Below are 23,762 nucleotides of genomic sequence, written 5' to 3'. Positions count from 1 at the left end.
GTTACTTCTCACAATCTTTGCTGCCTCTACACTGCTCCAACCAAAGAGCAGCATTAACTTATTCTATCAGTCTCAAAAGTGGTCTATTTCTCCCCTTGCCATCCCCACACCCACAATGCAATTATAAACAAAATAGCCAAAATGATGCTCTTAAATGTATTCAGATCATGTCACTGCAGTGCTCAAAATTTTTCAATGGCTCCTGTTACCTCTCTGACCTCATCATCTATTACTCACGCTCTGATTTCTGTTCCAACCACATTGACTCACTGTTACTACTTGCTGTTACTCAAATACACTAGGAACACTCCTGCCTCAGGAGCTTTATATTTGCTATCACCTCTTCCTGTAATATTCTTTCCCCACGGTAGTCACAAGACCTGCTACCTTAACTCTGTCAGGTGTTTATCCAATTATCACCCCCTCAGTGAAGGCTTCCCTGACCACGCTTTTTTAAACTTCATCCTCTTTACTCTCTTCTCTGATTATCCATACACATATCCCTACTTAATATAATTTATATTCTTGTGATTATTGCCTGTCTCCCTCTGACCAGCATCACATGAAGGCAGACTTTTGCCTGTTTTGTTTGCTGTGATATCCCCAACACACAAGATGGACTGACACATAGTAGATGCTCAGGAAATAAATGCTGGATTAATAATTTAAGACAGAGAGGAGCCTGGGTGGCTCAGTCAGTTAAGCATCTGACTTTGGCTCAGGTCATGATCTTGCGGTCCATGAGTTGGAGCCCTGCACTGGGCTCTGTGCTGACAGCTCAGATCCCAGAGCCTGCTTCATATTCTGTGTCTCCCTCTGTCTCTGCCCCTCCTCCCCCAAAATAAATAAACATTTTAAAAACTTAAAACAAAAACAAATAACAATCTAGGATAGAGATTTGAACACAAGCAGTGTATACTAAAGCCACATTCCTAACCTCTATATTATACTATTAAAAAATATACTATATATAGTCATAAATGTTTTTATATGCTTCAAGAAATAAAAGTTGGAATTTTTTAATGAGCAGGCAAAAAGACTTTAACAAATGATCAGGCACATTTAATAAAGAACCAACTAAAAATGAAATTACCCCCTACCTTGTATTACAGAAAAGTCAGTTCCAGGTGGGCTGGTGATCTACATGTGAAAGTGAAATAATAAAATTTCTAGAATATAAAAGAATGTTTTCATGACCAAAGCGTAGAGAATTTTTTAACAAGATTCAGAAAGGAATAACCATAAAGGAAGAGCTTATTAAACTTGACTACATTAGAGTGAAAACTTCTATTCATCAAAAGATATCTTAAAAGAATGAAAAGGCAAGACAGAATGGAAAAGATATTTAAATAAAAGATATTTGCAACACATAACAGAGAGCTTGTATCTATTATATAAAGAACCCATACAATTAATTTTTAAACACAGAGAAAACTCAACAAAAAAAAATAGTCAAAACATTTGAACTGCTACTGCACAAAAGAAAATAATGAGGGATGCCTGGCTGACTTAGTCAGAAAAGCATGCAGCTCTTGATTTCAAGGTTGTGAGTTCAAGCCCAAGGTTGGGTGTACAGATTACTTAAAATAAATATATTTTTAAAATATACTTAAAATATACTTATATACTTAAAATATACACTTAAAATATACTTATACACTTAAAATATACTTAAAATAAATATATTTTTAAAATTAAAAAAGGACAGCAAACATTAAAAAATGGCCATTGAACATATGAAATGATGTTCTGTAATACCAATCAATAATTATTTTAAATGTAAATAAACTATTAAATACTCCAATCAAAATATACAGTGTGACTGTATGAATTAAAAAAAACAAGACCCATCCAGGCACCTGGGTGGCTCAGTTAAATGTCCTGACTCTTGATTTCAGCTCAGGTCATGATCTCATGGTTCCCTGAGATTGAGCCCCACATCCGAGCTGTCAGCACAGAGCCTGCTTGGAATTGTGTCTCTCTCCGCTTTCTCTGTCCCTCCCCCCACTCTCACTCTCTCTCAAAATAAATAAACTTAAAAAAAAAAAAAAAAGAAAAGAAAGAACAATCCATCTATATGATGCCTACAAGAAACTCATTTCAGAGCTAAAGACACATGCAGACTGAAAGGAAGGGATGAAAAAAGATATTTCACAAATGGAAGCAGAAGAAAGAAAAGCTGAAGTAAAAATCCTTATATCAGACAAAATGATTTTAAAACAAAGACTGTAACAACAAACAAATAAGGACATTACATAATGATAAAAGATCTGTGCAACGAGAATTTAACAACTGTAAATAACTATGCATCCAACACTGGAGCACCTAAATACATAAAGCAAATATGAACAGACATAAAGGGAGAAAATGATAGTAATACAATAATAGTAAGGGCCTTTAAAACTCCACTTACATCAATGGATAGATCATCCAGGATGAAAATCACTAAGGAAATAGTGGCTTTGAATAACAGATTAGACCATATGGACTTAACAGATACATACAGAATATTCCACCCCAGAACAGAAAAATTCTCATTCATTTCAAGTGCATATGGAATATTCTCCGGGACAGATCATGTTAGGCCAAATCTTAATAAATTTAAGAACACTGAAATCATATCAAGCATTTTTTCCAATTACAATAATATAAAACTAGAAATCAAGCACAAGAGAAAAAAAAACAGAAAAAAACACAACATGTGGAGGCTAAACAACCCACTACTCACCAACCAACAGGTCAATGAAGAAATCAAAGAGGGAATCAAAGTATACATGAAGGCAAAAGAGAATAGAAGCATATTGATCAAAAATCTTTGGGATGCAGCAAAAGCAGTTCTAAGAGTAAGTTCATAGTGATACAGACCTACCTCAAAAAACAAGAAAAATCTCAAATAAACAATCTAACCTTACACCTAAAGGAACTAGAAAAAGAAAAAAGAATACCAAAGATTGCAGAAGGAAGGAAATAATACAGATCAAAGAGGAAATGAATGAAACAGAGACTAAACAATAACAAAAACAACAATAATAGTAAAAGAAAAGATTAATGAAAACAAGGGCTGGTTCTTTGAATAAACAAAACAAAATTGATAAATCTTTAGCCAGAGTTATCAAGAAAAAAATAGAACTCCAATAAATTAAAATCAGAAATAAAACAGGAGAAATAACAACTGACACCACAGAAATACCAAGAAATATAAGAGACTATGAAAGATCATATACCAACAAACTGGACAACCTAAAAATGAAGGATAAATTCCTAGAAACATAAAATCTTCCAAAACTTAAACAGGAAGAAATTTAAAAACTAAACACACTGTTTACTAGTTAAAAAAAGAAAAAAGAATTGGTAATAAAAAAAACTCTCAACAGGGGAGCCTGGGTGGCTCAGTTGGTTAAGCATCTGACTTCAGCTCAGGTCATGATCTCACAGTTCATGAGTTCGAGACCTGCACTGGGCTCTGTGCTGACAACTCATAGCCTAGAGCCTGTTTTAGATTTTGTGTCTCCCTCTCTCTCTCTGCCCCTCCCCCACTTATGCTCTTTGTCTCTCAAAAATGAATAAACATTTAAAAAAAAAAAAGCCTCTCAACAAACACATCAAGGATCTGATGGATTTACAAATAAATTCTACCAAACATTTAAGGAAAAGTTAACACCTATTCTTTTCAAAATATTCCAAAAATTCAGAGAGGAAGAAAAACTTCCAAATTTGTTCTTCAAGGCCAGCATTATCCTGATACTAAAACCAGACAAAGATACTACAAAAAAAAAAAGATGACGACAATAATGATGATAATGCCTACAGGCCCATATCTCTGATAAACATAGATACAAAAATTCTCAATAAAATATTAGAAACTGAATTCAATAATTCACTGAAAAGATCATTCACCACAATAAAATGGGACTTACTCCAGGGAGCAAAGATGGTTCAATATTCAAAAATCCATCAGTATGATACAACACATTAACAGGAGGAAAGATAAAAACCATATGGTAATCTCACTAGATCCAAAAAAAGCATTTGACAAAATACAACATCCATTCATGATAAAAATTCTAAACAAAGTGGGTAGAGGGAACATACCTCAACATAGTAAAAGCCATATAGACAAACCTACAGCTGACATCATACTCAATGTTGAAAACCTGACAGCTTTTCCTCTAGATCAGGAATAAAACAAGGATGTCCACGCTCACCACTTGAATTCAACATAGTACTGGAAGTCCTAGCCACAGCAATTAGACAAGAAAAATAAAAGGCATCTAAATCAGTAAGGAAAAAGTTAAATTATCACTATTTGCAAATGACATGACACTATGCATAAAAAAACCCTAAAGATTCCACCAAAAAACTACTATAAGTAATAAATGAAGTCAGTAAAGTAGCGGGTCACAAAATTAATATACAGATATCAGTTGTGTTTCTATATACCAATAATGAAGCAGCACAAAGAGAAATTAAGAAATCAATTCCAGGGGTGCCTGGATGGCTCATTCGGTTAAATGGCCAACTTCAGCTCAGGTCATGATCTCATAGTTCGTGAGTTCAAGCCCCACATCGAGTTCTGTGCTGACAACTCAGAGACTGGAGCCTGCTTCAGATTCGGTGTCTCCCTCTCTCACCTCCCCCGCTCTGTCTCTCATTTTCTCAAAAATAAACATTAAAAAAATTTTTTTTTAATTTCCATCTAAAATTGTACCAAAAAGAATACCTAAGAATAAAGTTAACCAAGGAGGTGAAAGACCTGTACTCTGAAAACCATACATTAAAGAAATTGAAGATGACACGTATGAAAACATACACCAGGCTCACAGACTGGAAGAATTAATATTAATAAAACGTCCATACTACCCAAAATATCCACAGACTTAACACAATCCCTATCAAAATACCAAGAGTATTTTTCACAAAACTGTAACAAATAATCCTAAAATTTGAATGGAACCATAAAAGACTCTAAAGAGCTGAAGTAATCTGGGAAAAACAAGAACAAAGCTACAGATATCACAATCTCAGATTTCAAGAATAACTACAAAGTTACAGCAATAAAAACAGTATGGTACTAGCACAAAAACAGACACATATATCAGTGAAATAGAATAGAGTCCTGAAATAAATCCACAATTACTTGGTCAACTAATTTACAACAAAGAAGAATACACAATAGAAAAAAAGACATTCTCTTCAATAAATGGCACTGAGTAAACTGGACAGCTATATGCATAATTATGTAATTAGACCACTTTCTTACCCCATACACAAAAATAGACTCAAAATGGATTAAAGAATTAAATGTGAGACCTGAAATCATAAAATTTCTAAAAGAAAACACAGGCAGTAATCTCTTGGACATGGGCCTTAACAACATATTTATGGATATATCTTCTCATGCCAAAAAAAAAAAAAAAAGCAAAAATAAACCACTGGGATCATACTAAAATAAAAAGCTTTTGCACAGCAAAGGAAACCATCAACAAAACAAAAAGTAACCTACTGAATGGGTGAAGATATTTGCAAATTATATCCAACAAAAGGTTAATATCCAAAATATATAAAGAACTCAACAATAAAAACAGAAATAATCCAATTCAAAATGGCAGAGGATCTCAATAGACATTTTCCCAAAGAAGACATACAGATGCCCAATAGACGCATGAAAAGATGCTCAACATCACTCATCATCAGGGATGATCATCAAATCAAAACCACAAGTTTTGGAGAGGATGTGAAGAAAAGGGAACTCTCATGTACTATTGGTGTAAAGGTAAACTGGTGCAGCTACTGTGAAAAATAGTATGGAGTTTCCTCAAAAAATTAAAAATAGAAATACCATAGGTCCAGTAATTCTAGTACTTGGTATTTACCCAAAGGAAATGGAAAAAAAGTAATTCAAAGGGATATATGCAACCCTATGTTTATGGCAGCCTTATCTATAAGAGCCCAGATATGGAAGCAAGCTAAGTGTCCATAGATAGATGAATGGATAAAGAGGAAGTGGTATACATATACAATGGAGTATTACTCAGCCATAAAAAGAATGAGATATTGTAATTTTCCACAAGGATGGAACTAAAGAGTATTATGCTAAGTGACTGAAGTCAGATACAGAAAGACAAATACCATATGATGTCCCTTATATGTGGAATCTAAAAATCAAACAAACCAACAAAAAAAAAAAAAAAAAAAGGAGAGAGGTAGAGAGAGAGAGAGACATTCATAAATACAAAGAATAAACTGAAGGCTGCCAGAATGAGGAAGGCTTGAAGGGATGGGAGAAACAGGTAAAGGAGATTAAGAGATAGAAACTACCAGTTACAAAATAAATGATGGAAATAAAAAGTACAGCATAAGGAATATAGTCAATAATATTCTAATAATGTTGTATGGTGACGGTGACTACACTCATCACGGTCAACACTGAGTAATATATAGAACTGTCAAATCATTATGTCGTACAACTGAGTAATACAGCATGTATGTCAAACATACTTCAATTAAAAAAATGAGGAAAAAAATTTTAAAGAGAGGTATAAACTTCCAGGAAAAAAAAAAATGCTGTTCTACATTTTTAATCAAAAAAATGTAAATTAAAACCACAATAAAGTATTACACCCAAAAGAATGATTAAAACTAAAAAAAAGTAATAATGACAAGTATTAATGAGAGAGTAGAGTAACTCAGTCTTAAATACCACTCAACAGTGTACGAACTGATAACAATCACCTTGGAAAGTCAAGTCAGACAAAAAGGAATACCAGTGTATTATTTTATCCCATAGAGTTCAGAAAGAAAAAAGTACTAATTTTTATGTTGGAAGTGAGATGAGTAACCTTGTTTTTGTTTTTGTTTTTTATTTTTGGGACAGAGAGAGACAGAGCATGAACGGGGGAGGGGCAGAGAGAGAGGGAGACACAGAATCGGAAACAGGCTCCAGGCTCCGAGCCATCAGCCCAGAGCCTGACGCGGGGCTCGAACTCACAGACCGCGAGATCGTGACCTGGCTGAAGTCGGACGCTTAACCGACTGCGCCACCCAGGCGCCCCGAGATGAGTAACTTTGGAGACTCTTTCTTGGTAACCAAAAAGAGGACATGAAAGAGACTATTTCTTGATCTGGCTAATGGTTACAGAAAACTACTCATTTGTGAAAATTCAATGAGCTGTGCATTGAAATTGGGTACTTTTGTTTATAGTTCAGTTTAAAAATTTATTTAAAAAAAAGAATAAGAGCAAAACAATAATTTCCAGATATATAAAAATTGAGAGTCCATACCAACAGATCTTTTCTATATGAACAATAAAGGATTTACTTTGGAAAGAAGCAAAACAATCCCAGACAGTAGGGTAAAGGGGTGGAAGAGGAGGCCAAGGTACAAGCCAAATTATGAGCATACAGCACACCAAGCTAAGAAATCAGAGCTCCATAGCAATCTAAGAAGTTTTTAAGCCAAAAAGTGATTTGAGTGAAGCTATTCAGGTATGAACAAGTTTGCCTGGGCTTCCCCCTTCACTTGTTTTGCTACTTGAGATTCTTTTAAGACATAATTCGAGTATAATTTTTAGTAACCTGCACTCCACTCTGTGTCCTATTCCTCTTCTGAATTTCTACAGCACCTCTTAGAAGACAGAGTGTTTAAGGTACAGGTCTCAAATAGCCAGCTAATCGCAGGCTAGCCAACTGCAGTTAGAAAATTAACTCAAATACATGAGTATCCACTATTTATATGATTTTTTTATAAACAGTAGTCTGGGAAGTGAAGCTGTATGAAGTTAAAAAATAATAACCCTAGAGTCAGGCTCTGAGCTGACAGTGTGGAGTCTGCTTGGGATTCTCTCTCTCTTCCTCTCTCTCTGCCCCTTCCCTGCTCTCTCCCCCCACAAATAAATAGACATTAAAAATAATAATAATAACCCTAGACAGTAGATAAACAAAACAGCTGGTGGGAAGAGTAAATCCAAGTTTAATTTTGCCAATTTCTCTTTTGCTGATATGGTTCCAGAAAAAAAAAAATCTATCATATGACAGGTATATAACATAGGTGTAAGAGTAAAAAACGTTCATGTCAATGTATTTACTACTTTGGTTTTTGAGGGACTGTTAGAATGATGACAAGTTTAAATTTCTTAAACACAATCATTTAAAAGTTGCTTTTGTAAAGAATACCTGGAAGGTTTCCATTGTAGTCCACATCTTCTATGCCGCATCCCCATTTAACTAGAAGCTGCAAACAGCCGAGCCTCCCATGAAAAGCTGCATAGTGCACAGGTTTCCATTCTCTCTTATCAGTCACACTGGGATCCTAGAGGTAACATTCACAAGAACTCAGTTTTTTCCATTTGCAGAAGAAACAATAAGTCAAGCAGCTTAATTCTGCAAATGAAAATTGGGGACTGTTCTTAAAAATATAAGGCAAACAACAAATTTAATAGAAAAATTTACTACTGATTTAAACATATGAGCTAATAAAATACTAATGAAATTTTATAAAATAGTCTTTTAAAAAAACAATAGCTAGTTTCATAAAAATAGTTTTTAAAAAGGGACTTAAAAAGAACCTGTGTTCTTGACCAATAAAATGAAAGGGATGTACTCAAATGATCCAATCATATCTTTGAGAGCATAAACAAAGAGTTAATGACAGAATAAAAATACTTAATAGTCCTTTAACTTTTTCTCAACTCTTACCACAATGTCTTCAATATGGTTAGTTCTTTTAAGTTTTTTTTTTGTTTTTTTTTTTTTAACAACCACTGGGAAATATTAAAGTAAATATTACAATAAAGAAAATTTCTCGGGCACCTGGGTGGCTCTGTCGGTTAAGCGGCCAACTTCGCCTCAGATCATGAACTCCTGGTTTGGTGGTTTGCGTTGGGCTCTGTGCTGACAGCTCATAGCCTGCAGCCTGCTTCAGATTCTGTGTCGCCCTCTCTCTCTGCCCCTCCCCCGCTTGCATTCTGTCTCTCTCTCTCAAAAATAAACAAACATTAAAAATCACTTTCTAAATTAGTGTATGAAATAAGTTACAAAACAAACAGGCAAGCACACAGAAATTCAGAAGGATTTACAATCACTGGTTAAGATGTATTTGAAAACTTCAGAATCCTCCCAGTTAAACTCTGAACTGACATGAAGAACCCACAGCCTCTGAAATACTTTGCACTGCTAAATTGGAGTTGGTTTCTATTTTTTAAAGTTTCTTTATTTTGAGAGAGAGAAAGTGCACATGCACAGTCGGAGAAGGAGAGAGGGAAGGAGGGAGAGAGGGCGTGAGGGAGAGAGGGGAAGAGTGAGAGTGACAGAGAGAGAGAATCCCAAGGAGGCTCCATGTTGTCAGCATAGAGTCCAATGCAGGGCTTGATCCCATGACCCTGGGATCATGAGCTGAACCGAAATCAAGAGTCAGAAGCTCAACTGACTGAGCCACCCAGGCGCCCCTAAACTGGGTTTTTTTGAAGCTTTATCTAAATTATTGCTCCCATGTTTAAAGACAGAAAAGTTAAAGAGATATATCAAATTACTTCTCCAACGTCATATAAGAGATTTTAAAAGTCAGGAAGAGATAAGCAGGCTACCAAATGCTATTCTACATATCTGACTATACATTCTCACATATTAACAAGAATCTCTTACCACTCCACTTCGAAGCATTATCTGTAAAGTGAAAGAATGTCCGTGTGTTGCAGCAAGGTGTAAAGGAGTGCATCCACGATCATCTTGAGCTGCCAGATTTGCCCCATTGATTATGAGAGCCTCAAAATAGATATATAAGAGTTTACATAAATATATATATATATGCTAAATCATAAATGCAGATTCAGATTATTAGGCAAGCAATTTACCAACCTATAGCTAGATTACTATATAAATTCTTACACATATGCCACAGGCAAAGTATGAGAAATTCTTAGCTAATACTAAGAAAACACTTGAGATCCTTTTTAACCTTGCCTAAGAGATATTTATAATACCTTATTTCACACTCTGATTTGAGCATGTACATATAATTTATAAGGCACGCTTTCAGGAACAGAGATTAATAATCACTAAATTAAATACTTTAATGCTAAGCTAATAAACTAAAAAAGTAAACTTCCACTATTTCAAAAGCAGTATCTTTTATTACCTGAGTTTCAAAATACTGTAAAAGGATTATTTATTAAAGTAACTAGCTCTAGCTCCAAATAAAATTTCTAACTGCATCTGAGGAAATCCCATCAGAATTTACAATTGGCCTAGTTTCTGTATATGGGTTATATCATATACATAGCCCATCTCTCTATATAGTATACCAAGTAATTGGTTTAAAAGAATTATTAGTTAATATTTTTTAATATTGTATTTCTTTAATGTTTGTTTATTTTTTAGAGAGAACATGAGTGGGGGAGGGGCAGAGAGAGAGAAACAGAGACAGAGAGAGAGGGAGACAGAGGATCTGAAGCAGGCTCTGTGCTGACAGCAGACAGCCCAACAAGGGGCTCAAACCCACGAACCTTAAGATCACGACCTGGGCTGAAGTCAGATGCTTAACCAACTGAGCCACCCAGGTGCCCCTAGTTATACTCCCTCAGACTTTGTTTCTTTTTTAACCAGTCTGTATTTACCAGTATCTTAGCAAAAGACTCAGTCATAATTCTTATCAAGTTTTAAGAATAGTCTCCATAATTAACAAACTAGTCAATAATCATCACAAACCATATTCTGAGTGTTTGCTGTGTTTTAAAAATCACTACAAAGAATATGAAGACATGTCAACCTAGGGAATTAGGACATACATAGAGACAAAGATCATCAACTATACAAAGAAGTCCTTGATAAGCAACAACTACACAGTATAGTACCAAAAAAGTACTACAAAATCTCTGAGAATGAAAAGAACAAAGGGAATGGTTTCATCTAATGATTAGAGGAAGGAAAGCAACAAGTAAAGCTTCATTCGACCCTGATGTTCCCTGAAGTTACTACGGTATTTGCTCTTCCATTGCCTACTTCTCAAACTAATACCTCAATGCCTCAACTTCAAATTCCCCTGCAAACCATGTGCCACCCCTAACACTACATGGAAATACAGCAATCTCGCCTGATAGTGAGCTCTCAAGTCCAATAGCATTTCCTTAGCTTCGTCCTGTAACTGTGATACTCTACCTAACTTCTTATACTTCCTCCTTCATTTGCACAGCCCTAATGAACCCTGGCTCTCCTATCTCCCACTTCTTCCTCTGAATTCTTTACTCATTTCTCCACTTCCTACCATCACTGCTAGTAACATTCTTCAAAATTCAATCCTCAATACTCCCTTCTCTTCTCTATACTTTATTACTCCTGAAATCTTTGTCTCCAGCACCCTTTTCAGCTGCTTGGACCTTCTGCACATGAATTACCTACAGGGCCCCTAAACAACATGTGCCAAACTGAACTCAACATTTTTGCTCCCATATCTCCCCTGCCTTTCAGATTTATGTATCTGTAGTGTCATACTTATCTGTCATTCTGTCTTTAAAATTAAATGAATTTAAATTTAATTTTAATTTTTAAAATAAATTTTAAACGAATTTAAATTTTCACTCTATTCTATCAATGCCTGCTTTGCAAGATGTCTTCAATCATTTTCTTTCTTTCCCAGTGCCACCATAAAATTTCTCCCTCTATGGGTAGTGATGACACCAAAAGTCTCTAACTGGTCTTCTTGCCTCCAAATCATCTCCTCATCCTAAGTAATCCTTGATAAATCTTGTTAGAATAATCTCCTGAAAAACTGCTTTCATTACTTCATTCCTCTATTAACGCTCATGTGCATGTGTACGTATGTATAAGTATGCATGTATTATATGTATGTGTAAGAGTATATATTAGTATGCATATAAAAACTCTGTCTCTTATACAAATTAATCTTTATTCTACTTCTAAGATATTTTACATACCTGGCTATGCACACTTAATTCATAATAGTATATAACAACAAAACATCTACAATTCAAACTCATATAATAGTTTATCCCCTGAACACCCTTATTTTTCCAATTCCAGTATTTCACATAGAATTACAGATAGAGGTTAATAGAATAAAATCTAGGTTCCAGTCCTGGCTTTGTCACTTACTTAGGCAAGGTACTTAACTCTCTGAATCTGTTTCTTTATCTATAAAAAGGGGAACACATAAGATTGTTACATTAAATGATGCGATGCATGGAAAACTGTAATTGACACATAAAAAGTGATAATCATTATTTTTATTTGCTCCTGATATAAACTCTACTTACAATGCTTCCTCACTATTTAACTTTCTGAAATCAACCTGTTCTTTTAGACTTAGATGAAGTTTTATTTCCTCCATTTATGATTCCTCTATCACCTTCCAATCATTAGAATCTTAATCATAGACTGTGCTCTGTATTGTTTTATAACTCACTGAGTAAATGCTTACCATTCCCAAATAGAATCTCAGGCTTCTTATACCCAGGAACTGTTTGCTTATACAATTTTGTATTCCTCCAAATTCCAGTTTATTTCAGTACACTGATTATATCTAGTTACTCTAATAAGCTAGATCCTGCATATATTAATGTGTAACTCTGGTAAAAAAAATTACACTAAATAAGAAATTTTAGACGTGGCAAGCTATGAAGGAGATAATCTGGGCATGTCTATGACAGCCCTTAAAACAATCTATCAGATAGCCAATAACTTCAGAGATAAAAGGATCCCCAGTCTCACATACTTTAAGTTGTTGGTACCAAAATATCTGAGTCACAGAATTCAGTAAGTTCTTGTTTAGGACAAAGAACTAAATCTATGGATCAAATTATTAGAATAAAAGCAACAACCCAACCAAACTATGCTAAAGTAATTAAACTTACCAGTTTTTAAAAAAGTAACCAAAGTTATTATTACCTGCATACAAGCATCTTGGCCTCTGATTGCAGCTATGTGAGCTGCTGTCCAACCTCTCATGGTTACTTGGGTGATATCAGCTCCATGCCAGAGGAGCCAGTGAAGACACTAAATTAAGAAGATAATCATGTTAACAAGTGATAAGGCAAAACTGGTTTTTTATGTCTTTAGATCTTTGTTTTTTGTGGGGTTTTTTTGGGGTAAACATTAGGGAATGGTGGGAGCTATGGCAAAGTGAAGATCACATTCCTTGCCCATAAAATGTAGATGCTACTTAATCCCAGCCAGTTGTTGCTGTAAGTGAAATGCTGATCCAAATCTTTTATTTCACCAATACTGTGTAAGCCGAACAAAACACATCTGTGAGTCAACTTCACTCAATGGCTGCCAATTTGCAACCTCTGTCATAGATCTTTAAAGGGGGCCAAAAGCTTCTGTCAGAGCAAACATTGTTATTCTGATGACACTAAAAAAAATTTTTTTTTTTAACGTTTATTTACTTTTGAGACAGAGATAGAGCATGAACGGGGGAGGGTCAGAGAGAGGGAGACACAGAATCTGAAACAGGCTCCAGGCTCTGAGCTGTCAACACAGAGCCCAACGTGGGGCTCGAACTCACAGACCATGAGATCATGACCTGAGCCGAAGTCGGCCACTTAACCGACTGAGCCACCCAGGCACCCCCAAAAGAAATTTTTTTAAGTGGCTTTAAAAAATGGTTGAGGCAAGGGTTAGGGCACCTAGATAGCTCAGTAGGTTAACCATCCAACTCTTGATTTCAGCTCAGGTCATGATCTCACGGTTCCTAAGTTCCAGCCCTGCATCAGGCTCTGTGCTGACAGTGTGGAACCTGCTTGGAAATCTCTCTCTCCATCTCTCTGCCCTTCCCCCAACTGATTCGCTCCGGCTCTCGTTCTGAAACCCGAAAGGAAGGAAGGAAGGAGGGAAGGAGGGAAGGAGGGAAGGAGGGAAGGAAGGAAGGAAGGAAGGAAGGAAGGAAGGAAGGAAGGAAAAGAAAAGAAAAGAAAAAAATGGGGCAAGGGTCAAATGCATCCTCATTTAATATTTTAATTAACATAGGTCTCAATAGATTACAATACTAGAGGTCTGAGCCACATACAGTATTACTGTCTTCATATGTTCAAGTTTGGAGATTCTATCTGCAAGAAGTTTCTTTTTAAAGAATTTATTGTCAGGGCACTTGGGTGGCTCAGTCGCTTAAACAACCGGCTTCAGCTCAAGTCATGATTTCACAGTTCGTGACTTCAAGCCCCACATCGGGCTCTGTGCTGACAGCTCAGAGCCTGGAGCCTGGAGCCTGCTTCAGATTCTGTGTCTCCCCTTCTCTCTGCCCCTCCCATGCTCATGCTCTGTTTATGTCTCTCAATAATAAATGTTAAAAAAAAAATTTTATTAAAAAAAAAAGAATTTATTGTATGGGGGCACCTGACTGGCTCAGTCGGTAAAGCATGAGATTCTCCATCTTAGAGTCATTAGTTCAAGCACCACACTGGGTTGGAACCTACTTAAAATTTAAAAAAGAAAGAGAGAAAGAAAGAAAAGAAAGAATGAATGAATGAATTGATTGTATCATTGGGATACACCGTCACATCAGTTATAGCTGCATCACTTGTTAAAAGGCTTTTAACATTTAGGTATCATTTGCCTGTCAGAGAGATAAAAGGCCAATAAAATATGATGACAAAAAAAAGGCTCAACTTCACTACTAATCACAGTAAGTTATCAATTTATCAACAAATATTTAGGGACAGACTACTGTATGCTAACACCATTCAGTTACAGGAGAATAAAATCATTGCAAACATTCATGTATAAGTTTTTTATTTCTCCTAGATAATATGTTTAAGCAGGATTGCTGGAACATAAGTAAAGCATATGTTGAACTTTATAAGAAACTACCAAGCTGTTTTCCAAAGTGGCTATACCATTTTACATTTCTACTAGCAATGTACAAGAGTTCCAGTTGCTCCCTATTCTTGTCAATACTTGGTAGTATCATTTTTGTTTTTGTTTTGCCATTCTAATAGGTATGTAGTGGCATCTGACTGTGGGTTTAATTTGCATTTCCTTAATGGCTAATGATGTGGAACATGTCATGTGCTCAATTGCCATCCAATTGCCATTCAATTGGTACTTTTGAAGTGTCTATTGAAGTCATGCACTCCTTTTTTATTTGGGTTTTTTGTTTTCTTACTACCAAATTATAAGAGTCTCATATATTCTGGCTACAAGTTCTTAGATATATGATTTGCAAATATTTTCACTTATGTTTTCTCCCAGAAGTCTTACAAGATTAAGTTTTACCTTTGTTTATGATCTATTCTGAGTATATTTTTACATGAGGTGCCAAATATAAGTTGAGATTCATTTTCTCACATACGACTGTTCCATTGTGCCAGCAGCATTTAATGAAAATACCATCTGTTCTCCATTGGATTGCATTTGTATCTTTGCCAAAAATCAACTGACCAATCAATAAGATTTCAGAAATGGCTAAATGAGGAGCTTGGCAAATCCTCCCCAAGAAGCAATGATAAAACCAGATAAAGTTTTCAAAAACAACAATTTAAAGACTCTGGGAATTCATCAGAGGCATATAGCAAAATAAGAAGCATTTACTCAAGAAAATCTTCTGAATCTCAGTAACAAGTGGAATCTGTGGCAGATTAGCCTGAGACTACAACTATCCCTACCCCACAGCTATAGGGTACAGAATTTCTCCCCAGCTGAACAGCTCACTGTCTTGCTGGAGGGACTGAAAATTTCATGCCCAAGCACATAGTCAAAAACAATTCCAAACCCAAGTGGCCAACAATCTGGGAAAGCCAATATCAGAGCTCACCTGAAGTCACAATACTGGGTAAGACAAAAAACAAAAGACCTCCCATAAAACTAATAGAAACACCCAAGAAATTAGAGAGCCAGTGGGCCTTGCTAAGATTCCACTTATCCCTTGTAATCTAAAAGGCCATCTACATATACAAAGCTGCTTATTCTCAGGAAAGATTGAAGAGGGCCCAAGTTGGCTATATATCCCTGGCTAAACACATTATTTTAAAAAATTGAAATTAAAAAAAAAAAAAACAAAGTCAAGCTGACTTATAATAAACTGCTTGGACTTGGAAAACATTCCCCAAGCCACACACAGACTCATCAGCAAAAGACAGAAACCTTACGGGCTCAAGGTACCTAAGCACAACCTCTGATCAGTCACTGATGCAATAGTAACCCCTAGGAAGCCAGGCTTAAAGATAAGAATTTTCTTTAAAAAAAAAAAATTAAAAAAAAAAAAAAAAGTTTGGGGGCCTGGGTGGCTCAGTCAGTTAAGCATCTGACTCCGGCTCAGGTCATGATCCCACAGTTTGTAGGTTCGAGCCCCACATCAGGCGCTGTGTTGACAGCTCAGAACCTGGAGCCTGCTTCCAATTCTGCATCTCCCTCTCTTTCTGCCCCTGCCCCACTCACGTTGTGTCTCTGTTTCTCAAAAATAAAACATTTTTTTAATTTATTTAAAAAAGTAAAAATTTTTTTAAAAAATAGTAAGAATATTTTCATGTGTCTGTTGGCCATCTGGATGTCTTCTTTGGAAAAGTGTCTATTCATGTCATCTGCCCATTTCTTCACTGGGTTATTTCTTGGGTGTTGAGTTTGCTTTGGATACTAACTCGTTATCTGATATGTCATTTGCAAATATCTTCTCCCATTCCATTGGTTGCCTTTTAGTTTTGTTGATTGTTTCCCTTGCAGTGCAGAAGCTTTTTATCTTGATGAGGTCCCAATAGTTCATTTTTGCTTTTATTTCCCTTGCCTTCGGAGATGTGTCAAGTAAGAAGTTGCTGCAGCTGCACTCTCAACAATAGCCAAATTATGAATAGAGCCTAAATGTCCATCAACTGATGAATGGATAAAGAAATTGTGGTTTATATACACAATGGAATACTACGTGGCAATGAGAAAGAATGAAATATGGCCTTTTGTAGCAATGTGGATGGAACTGGAGAGTGTGATGCTAAGTGAAATAAGCCATACAGAGAAAGACAGATACCATATGTTTTCACTCTTATGTGGATCCTGAGAAACTTAACAGAAACCCATGGGGGAGGGGAAGGAAAAAAAAAAAAAAAGAGGTTAGAGTGGGAGAGAGCCAAAGCATAAGAGACTGTTAAAAACTGAGAACAAACTGAGGGTTGATGGGGGGTGAGAGGGAGGGGAGGGTGGGGGATGGGTATTGAGGAGGGCACCTTTTGGGATGAGCACTGGGTGTTGTATGGAAACCAATTTGACAACAAAATTCATATATTGGAAAAAAAATTTTAAAAATAAATAAAAAAAAGAAGTTGCTGCAGCTGAAGTCAAAAAGGTTGTTGCATTTTCCCCCCTCGGGTTTTTTTTTTTTAATTTTTTTTTATATTTATGTTTCAGAGACAGAATGCGAGCAGGGGAGGGACAGAGAGAGATACAGAATTCAAAGCAAGCTCCAGGCTCTGAGCTGTCAGCACAGAGCCCAATGCAGGAATCGAACCCACAAACCATAAGATCATGACCTGAGCTGAAGTCGGTGCTAAACCGACTGAGCCACCCAGACGCCCCTCCTCTCTTGGGTTTTGATAGTTTCCTGTCTCACATTTAGGTCTTTCACCCATTTTGAGTTTATCTTGTGTATGGTAATAAGAAAGTGGTCCAGTTTCATTCTTCTGCATGTTGCTGTCCAGTCCTCCCAGCACCATTTGGTAAAGAGACTGTCTTTTTTCCATTACATATTATTCTTTCCTGCTTTGCCAAAGATTAGTGGGCCATACATTTGTGGGTCCAATTCTACATTCTTTATTTTTTTAATTTTTTTTCATGTTTATTTATTTTTGAGAGAGACAAACAGAGCATGAGAGGGGCAGAGAGAGAGGGAGACACAGAATCAGAAGCAGGCTCCAGGCTCAGCTATCAGCACACAGCACAATGCAGGACTCAAACTCATGATCTATGAGATCATGACCTGAGCTGAAATCCGACACTTAACTGACTGAGCCACCCAGGTTGCATCCTCTAGTCTCTTCCAATGGTCTATGTGTCTGCTTTGTGTCAAAACCATACTATCTTGATGATTACAGCTTTGTAGTAGAGGCTAAAGTCCAGGATTGTAATGACTCCCGCTTTGGTTTTCTTTTTCAACATTACTTTGGTTATTCAGGGCCTTTTGTGGTTCCATACAAACATTAGGATTGTGTGTTCTAGCTCTAAGAATAATGCTGGTGCAATTTTGATTGGGATTGCATTGAATACGTAGATTGCTTTCAGTTGTATTGACATTTTAACAGTATTTGTTCTTCCAATCCATAAGCATGGAATGGTTTTCCATTTCTTTGCGTCTTCTTCAATTTCCTTCATAAGTTTTCTATAGTTTTCAGCATACAGATCTTTTATATCTTTGGTTAGGTTTATTCCTAGATATTTTATGAAAAGATGCTCAATATCACTCATCATCAGGGAAATACAAATCAAAACCACATTGAGATACCACCTCACACCAGTAAGAGTGACTAAAATTAACAACTCAGGAAACAACAGATGTTGGCAAGGATGTGGAGAAACAGGCACCATCTTGCACTGTTGGTGGGAATGCAAACTGGTGCAGCCACTCTGGGAAACAGTGTGGAGATTCCTCAAAAAATTAAAAATAGAATTACCCTACAATCCAGCAATAGGACTACTAGGAATTTATCCAAAGGATACAGGAGTGCTGATTCATATGGGCACATGTACCCAATGTTTATAGCAGCGATTTCAACAATAGCCAAATTATGGAAAGAGCCCAAATGTCCATCAACTGATGAATGGATAAAGAAGATGTGGTTTATATACACAATGGAATACTACTTGGCAATGAGAAAGAATGAAATCTTGCCATTTGCAGCAACATGGATGGAACTGGAAGGTATTATGCTAAGTGTAATAGAGAAAGACAGATATCATATGTTTTCACTCAAATGTGGAATTTGAGAAACTTAACAGAAGACCATGGGGGAAGGAAAGGGGAATAAATAGTTTCAAACAAGAGGGAGGTAAACCTTAAGAGACTGTTAAATACAGAAAACAAACTGAGGGCTGATGGGGAGACTGGGGAAAGGGGAAAATGGGTGATGGGCATTGAGGAGGGCACTTGTTGGGATGAGCACTGAGTATTGTATGTAAGCAATGAATCATGGAATCTACCCCCAAAGCCAAGAGCACACTGTACACACTGTATGTTAGCTAACTTGACAATAAGCTACATTTAAACAAATTTTTTTTAATTTTAAAAAAATAAGAATTTTTAAAAACAAAAACAAAAAAACTAAGCAGTGACCACACACTGTGGGGAACAGATTCCATACACTTAGTCCAGGTAAGTCAACAAGCAAACACATAGCAACAAGCACACCTGAATAAGATCAGAATTCAAAGCTGCTACAATATATAATCTAAAACGTGCAGTTTTCTGGGGTGCCTAGGTGGCTCAGTCAGTTGGGCATCCAACTCCTGATTTCAGCTCAGGTGCTGATCCCAAGGTTGTGGGATCACAACCCACATTAGGCTCCAGGCCTAGCGTGGAACCTGCTCGAGATAGTCTCTCTCACCCTCTGCCCCACTCAAACTCTCTCTACCTCTCTCAATTAAAAAAAAAAAAAAAAAAAAGCGCTGTTTTCAAAATGTCTAGGCAAACAAAAAAAATTATGAGATGTATACAATGATCAACAGAAACAATATCTGAGAGGGCCCAGGGTTGGACTTAATATGACTTAATATAGCAGTTATTATAAACAGTTTGGGATAACTAAAAGGAATTTTTTTTAAAGAATTTATATTTAGGGGCGCCTAGTGGCCCAGTCAGTTAAGCATCTGACTCTTGGTTTCATCTCAGGCCATGATCTCGAGGTTTTGTGACTTCAAACCCCATGTCAGGCTCTGTACTGGCAGAGCCTGCTTGAGATTCTCTGTCTCCCTCTCTCTGCCCCTCCCCCACTCACACAGTCTCTGTTTCTCTCAAAATAAATAAACTTTAAAAAATAAATAAATAAGAATGAAAGAATTTATATTTAAAGAATTAAAGGAGGGGCACCTGAGTAGCTCAGCTGGTTAAGCATCTGACTCTTGATTTCAGCTCATGATATCACAATTCATAAGCTCAAGCCCCACGTCATGCTCTGAACTGACAATGTGGAGCCTGCTTGGGATTCTCTCTCTCTCTCTCTCTCTCTCTCTCTCTCTCTCTCTGCTCCTTCCCCACTAGTGCTGTCTCTTTATCCCAAAATAAATAAACATTTTAAAAAATTAAAGGAAAGTATGATGACAATGACTCATCAAAGAGAAATAAGTCAGTCAGAGAAAGACAAATACATATGATCTCTCTCTTATGTGGAATTTAAGAAACAAAACAAACGAGCAAAGGTTAAAAAAAAAAAAAGAGAAGACAAACCAAGAAACAGACTCATAACTATAGAGAACAAACTGATAGTTATCAGAGAGGAGGTGAGTGAGGAGTGGCTGAAACAGCGATTAAGGAGTATACTTATAAAAAATTTTTTTAACACACACACATATAGGAGCCTGGCTGGCTCAGTCAGCAGAGCATACAACTCTTGACCCTGTGAGGGTTGTGAGTTCAAGTCCCATGTTGGGTATAGAGATTACTTAAAAACATAAAAGGGGTCCCTGTATGGCTCAGTTCATTAAGTGTCCAATTTCGGCTCAGGTCATAATTTTGCAGTTCATGGGTTAGAGCCCCACCTCAGACTCTGTGCTGACAGCTCAGAGCCTGGAGGCTGCTTTGGATTCTGTGTCTCCCTCTGTCTCTGCTTCTCCACCGCTCATTCTCTGCCTCTATCTCAAAAATAAACATATAAAAAAAAAAAAAAAAAAAAAAAAAGAGTGCACTTATTAAAAAAAAAAAAGGAGGGAGGTACCTGTGTACTCAGTTGCTTAAGTGTCCATCTTAGTTAGGCTCAGATCATAATCTCGTGGTTCATGAGTTCAAGCCCCACATCAGGCTCTGTCCTGACAGTTTGGAGTCTGGAGCGTGCTTCAAATTCTGTCTCCCTCTCTCTGTCCCTTCCCAGCTCACACTCTGTCTCTCTCTCTCAAAAATAAATAAACATTAAAAATTTTTTAAATAAAATCTTTAATAGAAATAAATACACACTCATAAAAATGTATTAATTGAATTAAAGTTTTGCTTAATTCATGCTATGTTTGGCAAACAATTCAATTTCAAAGTTGTGGATAAAAATGAATTATATGAATTATAATAAAACTATAAGTATCTATGTTTTTGAGACTATTGTTCAATTATAGATTATTAAGATTCATTTTAATTTCAAATAATTGTAATTATTTTGTGTCCATGAATATTAAAATATTGATTCCTATCCAAATATATGAAATACTATTATATTTCCAAGTTAACTTTAAAATGTGAAAGTAGTAATACAATTGCAGAAAATGAAAAAAAAAGAAAATATACACAAAGAGACAAGTTATTTTTATTTTTAAAACATTTTTTTAACGTTTTATTTATTTTTGAGACAGAGAAAGACAGAGCATGAACGGGGGAGGGGCAGAGAGAGACCAAGACAGAATCGGAAACAGGCTCCAGGCTCTGAACCATCAGCCCAGAGCGTGACGCAGGGCTGGAACTCACAGACTGCAAGATAGTGACCTGAGCTGAAGTCGGACGCTTAACCGACTGAGCCACCCAGGCGCCCCGAGACAAGTTATTTTTAAAAAAAGAAAGAAGAAAAAGAAATTCTGGAAGTAAAAAATATATCTGAAATAAAAAGTTTACCATAGGGGCTCAAGAGCTGATTTCATCTCACAAAGAAAAAAAAAATGAAGTCTAATGAAGCATAGTTTTCGCTAGTTGTTTATCTAGTGATTATATTACCAACATAAGTACCACAGTCTTAAGAAATTTCAGAAAGGGTAACAAAATGTGAGATCATTAACGTAGTAGTCAAGTAGAGAATGAGGAGATGATCTTTAAATGGAGAGGTACACAGGCATCAAAACGTTTTGGTTTAACTTATTTTTGTTAAATTCAACAAACATTTCTGGAATATCTGTTATGCACTATGCTAACACTTAAAATATAAATTTAAGGGGCGCCTGGGTGGCTCAGTCAGTTGAGCATCTGACTCTTGATTTTGGCTCAGGTCATGATCTCAGGGGTGTGGGATCAAGCTCCATGTCATCTCTGTGCTGGGCATGGAGCCTGCTTGAGATTCATATTCATTCTCTCTCTCTCTCTCTCTCTCTCTCTCTCCCTCTCTCTCTCTCTCTTTCTCTCTCTCTCCCCCTCTCCCTCCCTCTCTCCCCACTTGTTTGTTCTCTCTCTCTCTCTAAACATAAATCTTTTAATTTTTTTTTTTAACATTTATTTATTTTTGAGAGAGAGAGACGAAGCATGAGTGGAGGGAAGGACAGAGAGAGAGGGAGACACAGAATCTGTCAGCACACAGCCCAACACGGGCTCGAACCCACAAACCATGAGATCATAACCTGAACCAAAGTCAGACACGCAACTGACTGAGCCACTCAGGCGTGTCCCAAAAATAAATCATAAGAAAAAAAAAAAAACCACACACACACACACACACACACATATATGTGGGGTTTTTTTTTTAATGTATATATATTTAGTTCAGCAAATTCAGCTATACAGCAAACATTTATTGAGAATCCAATATGCCAAATGTGGAAAAAAAGAGGAACAAAACCCAAATGGTACCTTCAAAGAGCTCAAAATCTAAAAGAGATTCAAAGTGATCAATTCAATGTGATAAATACAAATAAATATAGTTTTAAAAATATGTGTAAGATTTAGGTGTAGCTCCTAGGTAGGTTACTAAGGGATGTTGGGGGGGCGGGGGGGGGGGAGACACACAAAGCTTTTCCAAGTGGGTGCTGCCTGACCTGGAATTCAACCAAGTAACCAGTAGGAAGAGGTGAGTGAAAACAGGCAGATAAAACCGTATGTGTAAAGTCTAGGATAACAAAGAACAGCAGGCTAGTTTAGGAAATGACAGTAGTCACCAGTATTACAGAATAAAACAAGTATGATGGGAGATGAGGTTGCAGAGAGAAGTCTCTTATATTAAGTCGCTTGAAATTTATCCTATAGGGGATAAAGAGTCACTACACAGACTTAAAGGTTTCAAAAGAAGAAAATCAATTAGATCTAAAGCAGTGGCTAAAAGGGTGGAGAGGACAAACTCAGGAGACAAAGATGGAACAAAATCAATGACCTAATGATCAGTTCTCACTGCATTATCAAGTGCACCTTCAGACAAATGTTGATATTGTGTTTCACTTCTGGAAAAAATGGAGACAATGCAAGAATGATGCCAAGTCAATAGCCTGGAAAACTAAGAAAGGGAGGGAAAAGAGTACTAGTTTAGTTTCGGACCAATTAGAGATCCAGTCAGATGCATATGTGCTGTTATTGATCAAGCACCTGATACATAAGCAGAGTTCAAGAGAGAAAGCAAATCAGTAATTATGTAGTAGTGATAAAACCAAGGAATGCTAAAAGACTGTCTAGAGAGAGTACATAAAGTAGGAGAGAAAAGGCTATTAGCAGAAATATAAAAAATACTTATATTTATAGAGTAGTCAGAGGAGGTTAACCAAAGAAGACTGGGAGTAATCAGAAAGGCTGAAAGGATACCACGAAAGAGAGGAAACCCCACTCTCTTTGAAATCATTAAAAAAAAAAAAGGCAAGAAAAACAGGAATAAAACTCTATCCTTGATGAAACTAAGAAACATCCGAAGCTACAAAACAAATGGGAAAAAGCTGCCGAAGTGTAGATCCAA

General features: G+C 36.5%; 1 protein-coding gene across 1 annotated transcript in view; it reads right to left on the bottom strand.

Moving 5' to 3' along the window:
- Window positions 1-23,762, bottom strand: part of ANKRD42 (ankyrin repeat domain 42) — a gene marked incomplete at its 5' end in the record, with an annotated part of 73,975 nt that overhangs the window by 43,819 nt on the left and 6,394 nt on the right. Inside the window, 3 exons of the mRNA XM_019449550.2 lie at window positions 8,173-8,308; window positions 9,640-9,759; window positions 12,898-13,005. Coding sequence (XP_019305095.2) covers window positions 8,173-8,308; window positions 9,640-9,759; window positions 12,898-13,005 — 364 coding nt within the window. The remainder of the gene's footprint in view (window positions 1-8,172; window positions 8,309-9,639; window positions 9,760-12,897; window positions 13,006-23,762) is intronic.

The sequence above is a fragment of the Panthera pardus genome, unplaced genomic scaffold, assembly GCF_024362965.1.
Source record: "Panthera pardus isolate Hobbes unplaced genomic scaffold, ASM2436296v1 HiC_scaffold_12, whole genome shotgun sequence".
NCBI classification, from domain to species: Eukaryota; Metazoa; Chordata; class Mammalia; order Carnivora; family Felidae; genus Panthera; species Panthera pardus.
Note: the sequence above shows the minus strand (reverse complement) of the source record. Positions and strands in the feature narration are given on the sequence as shown.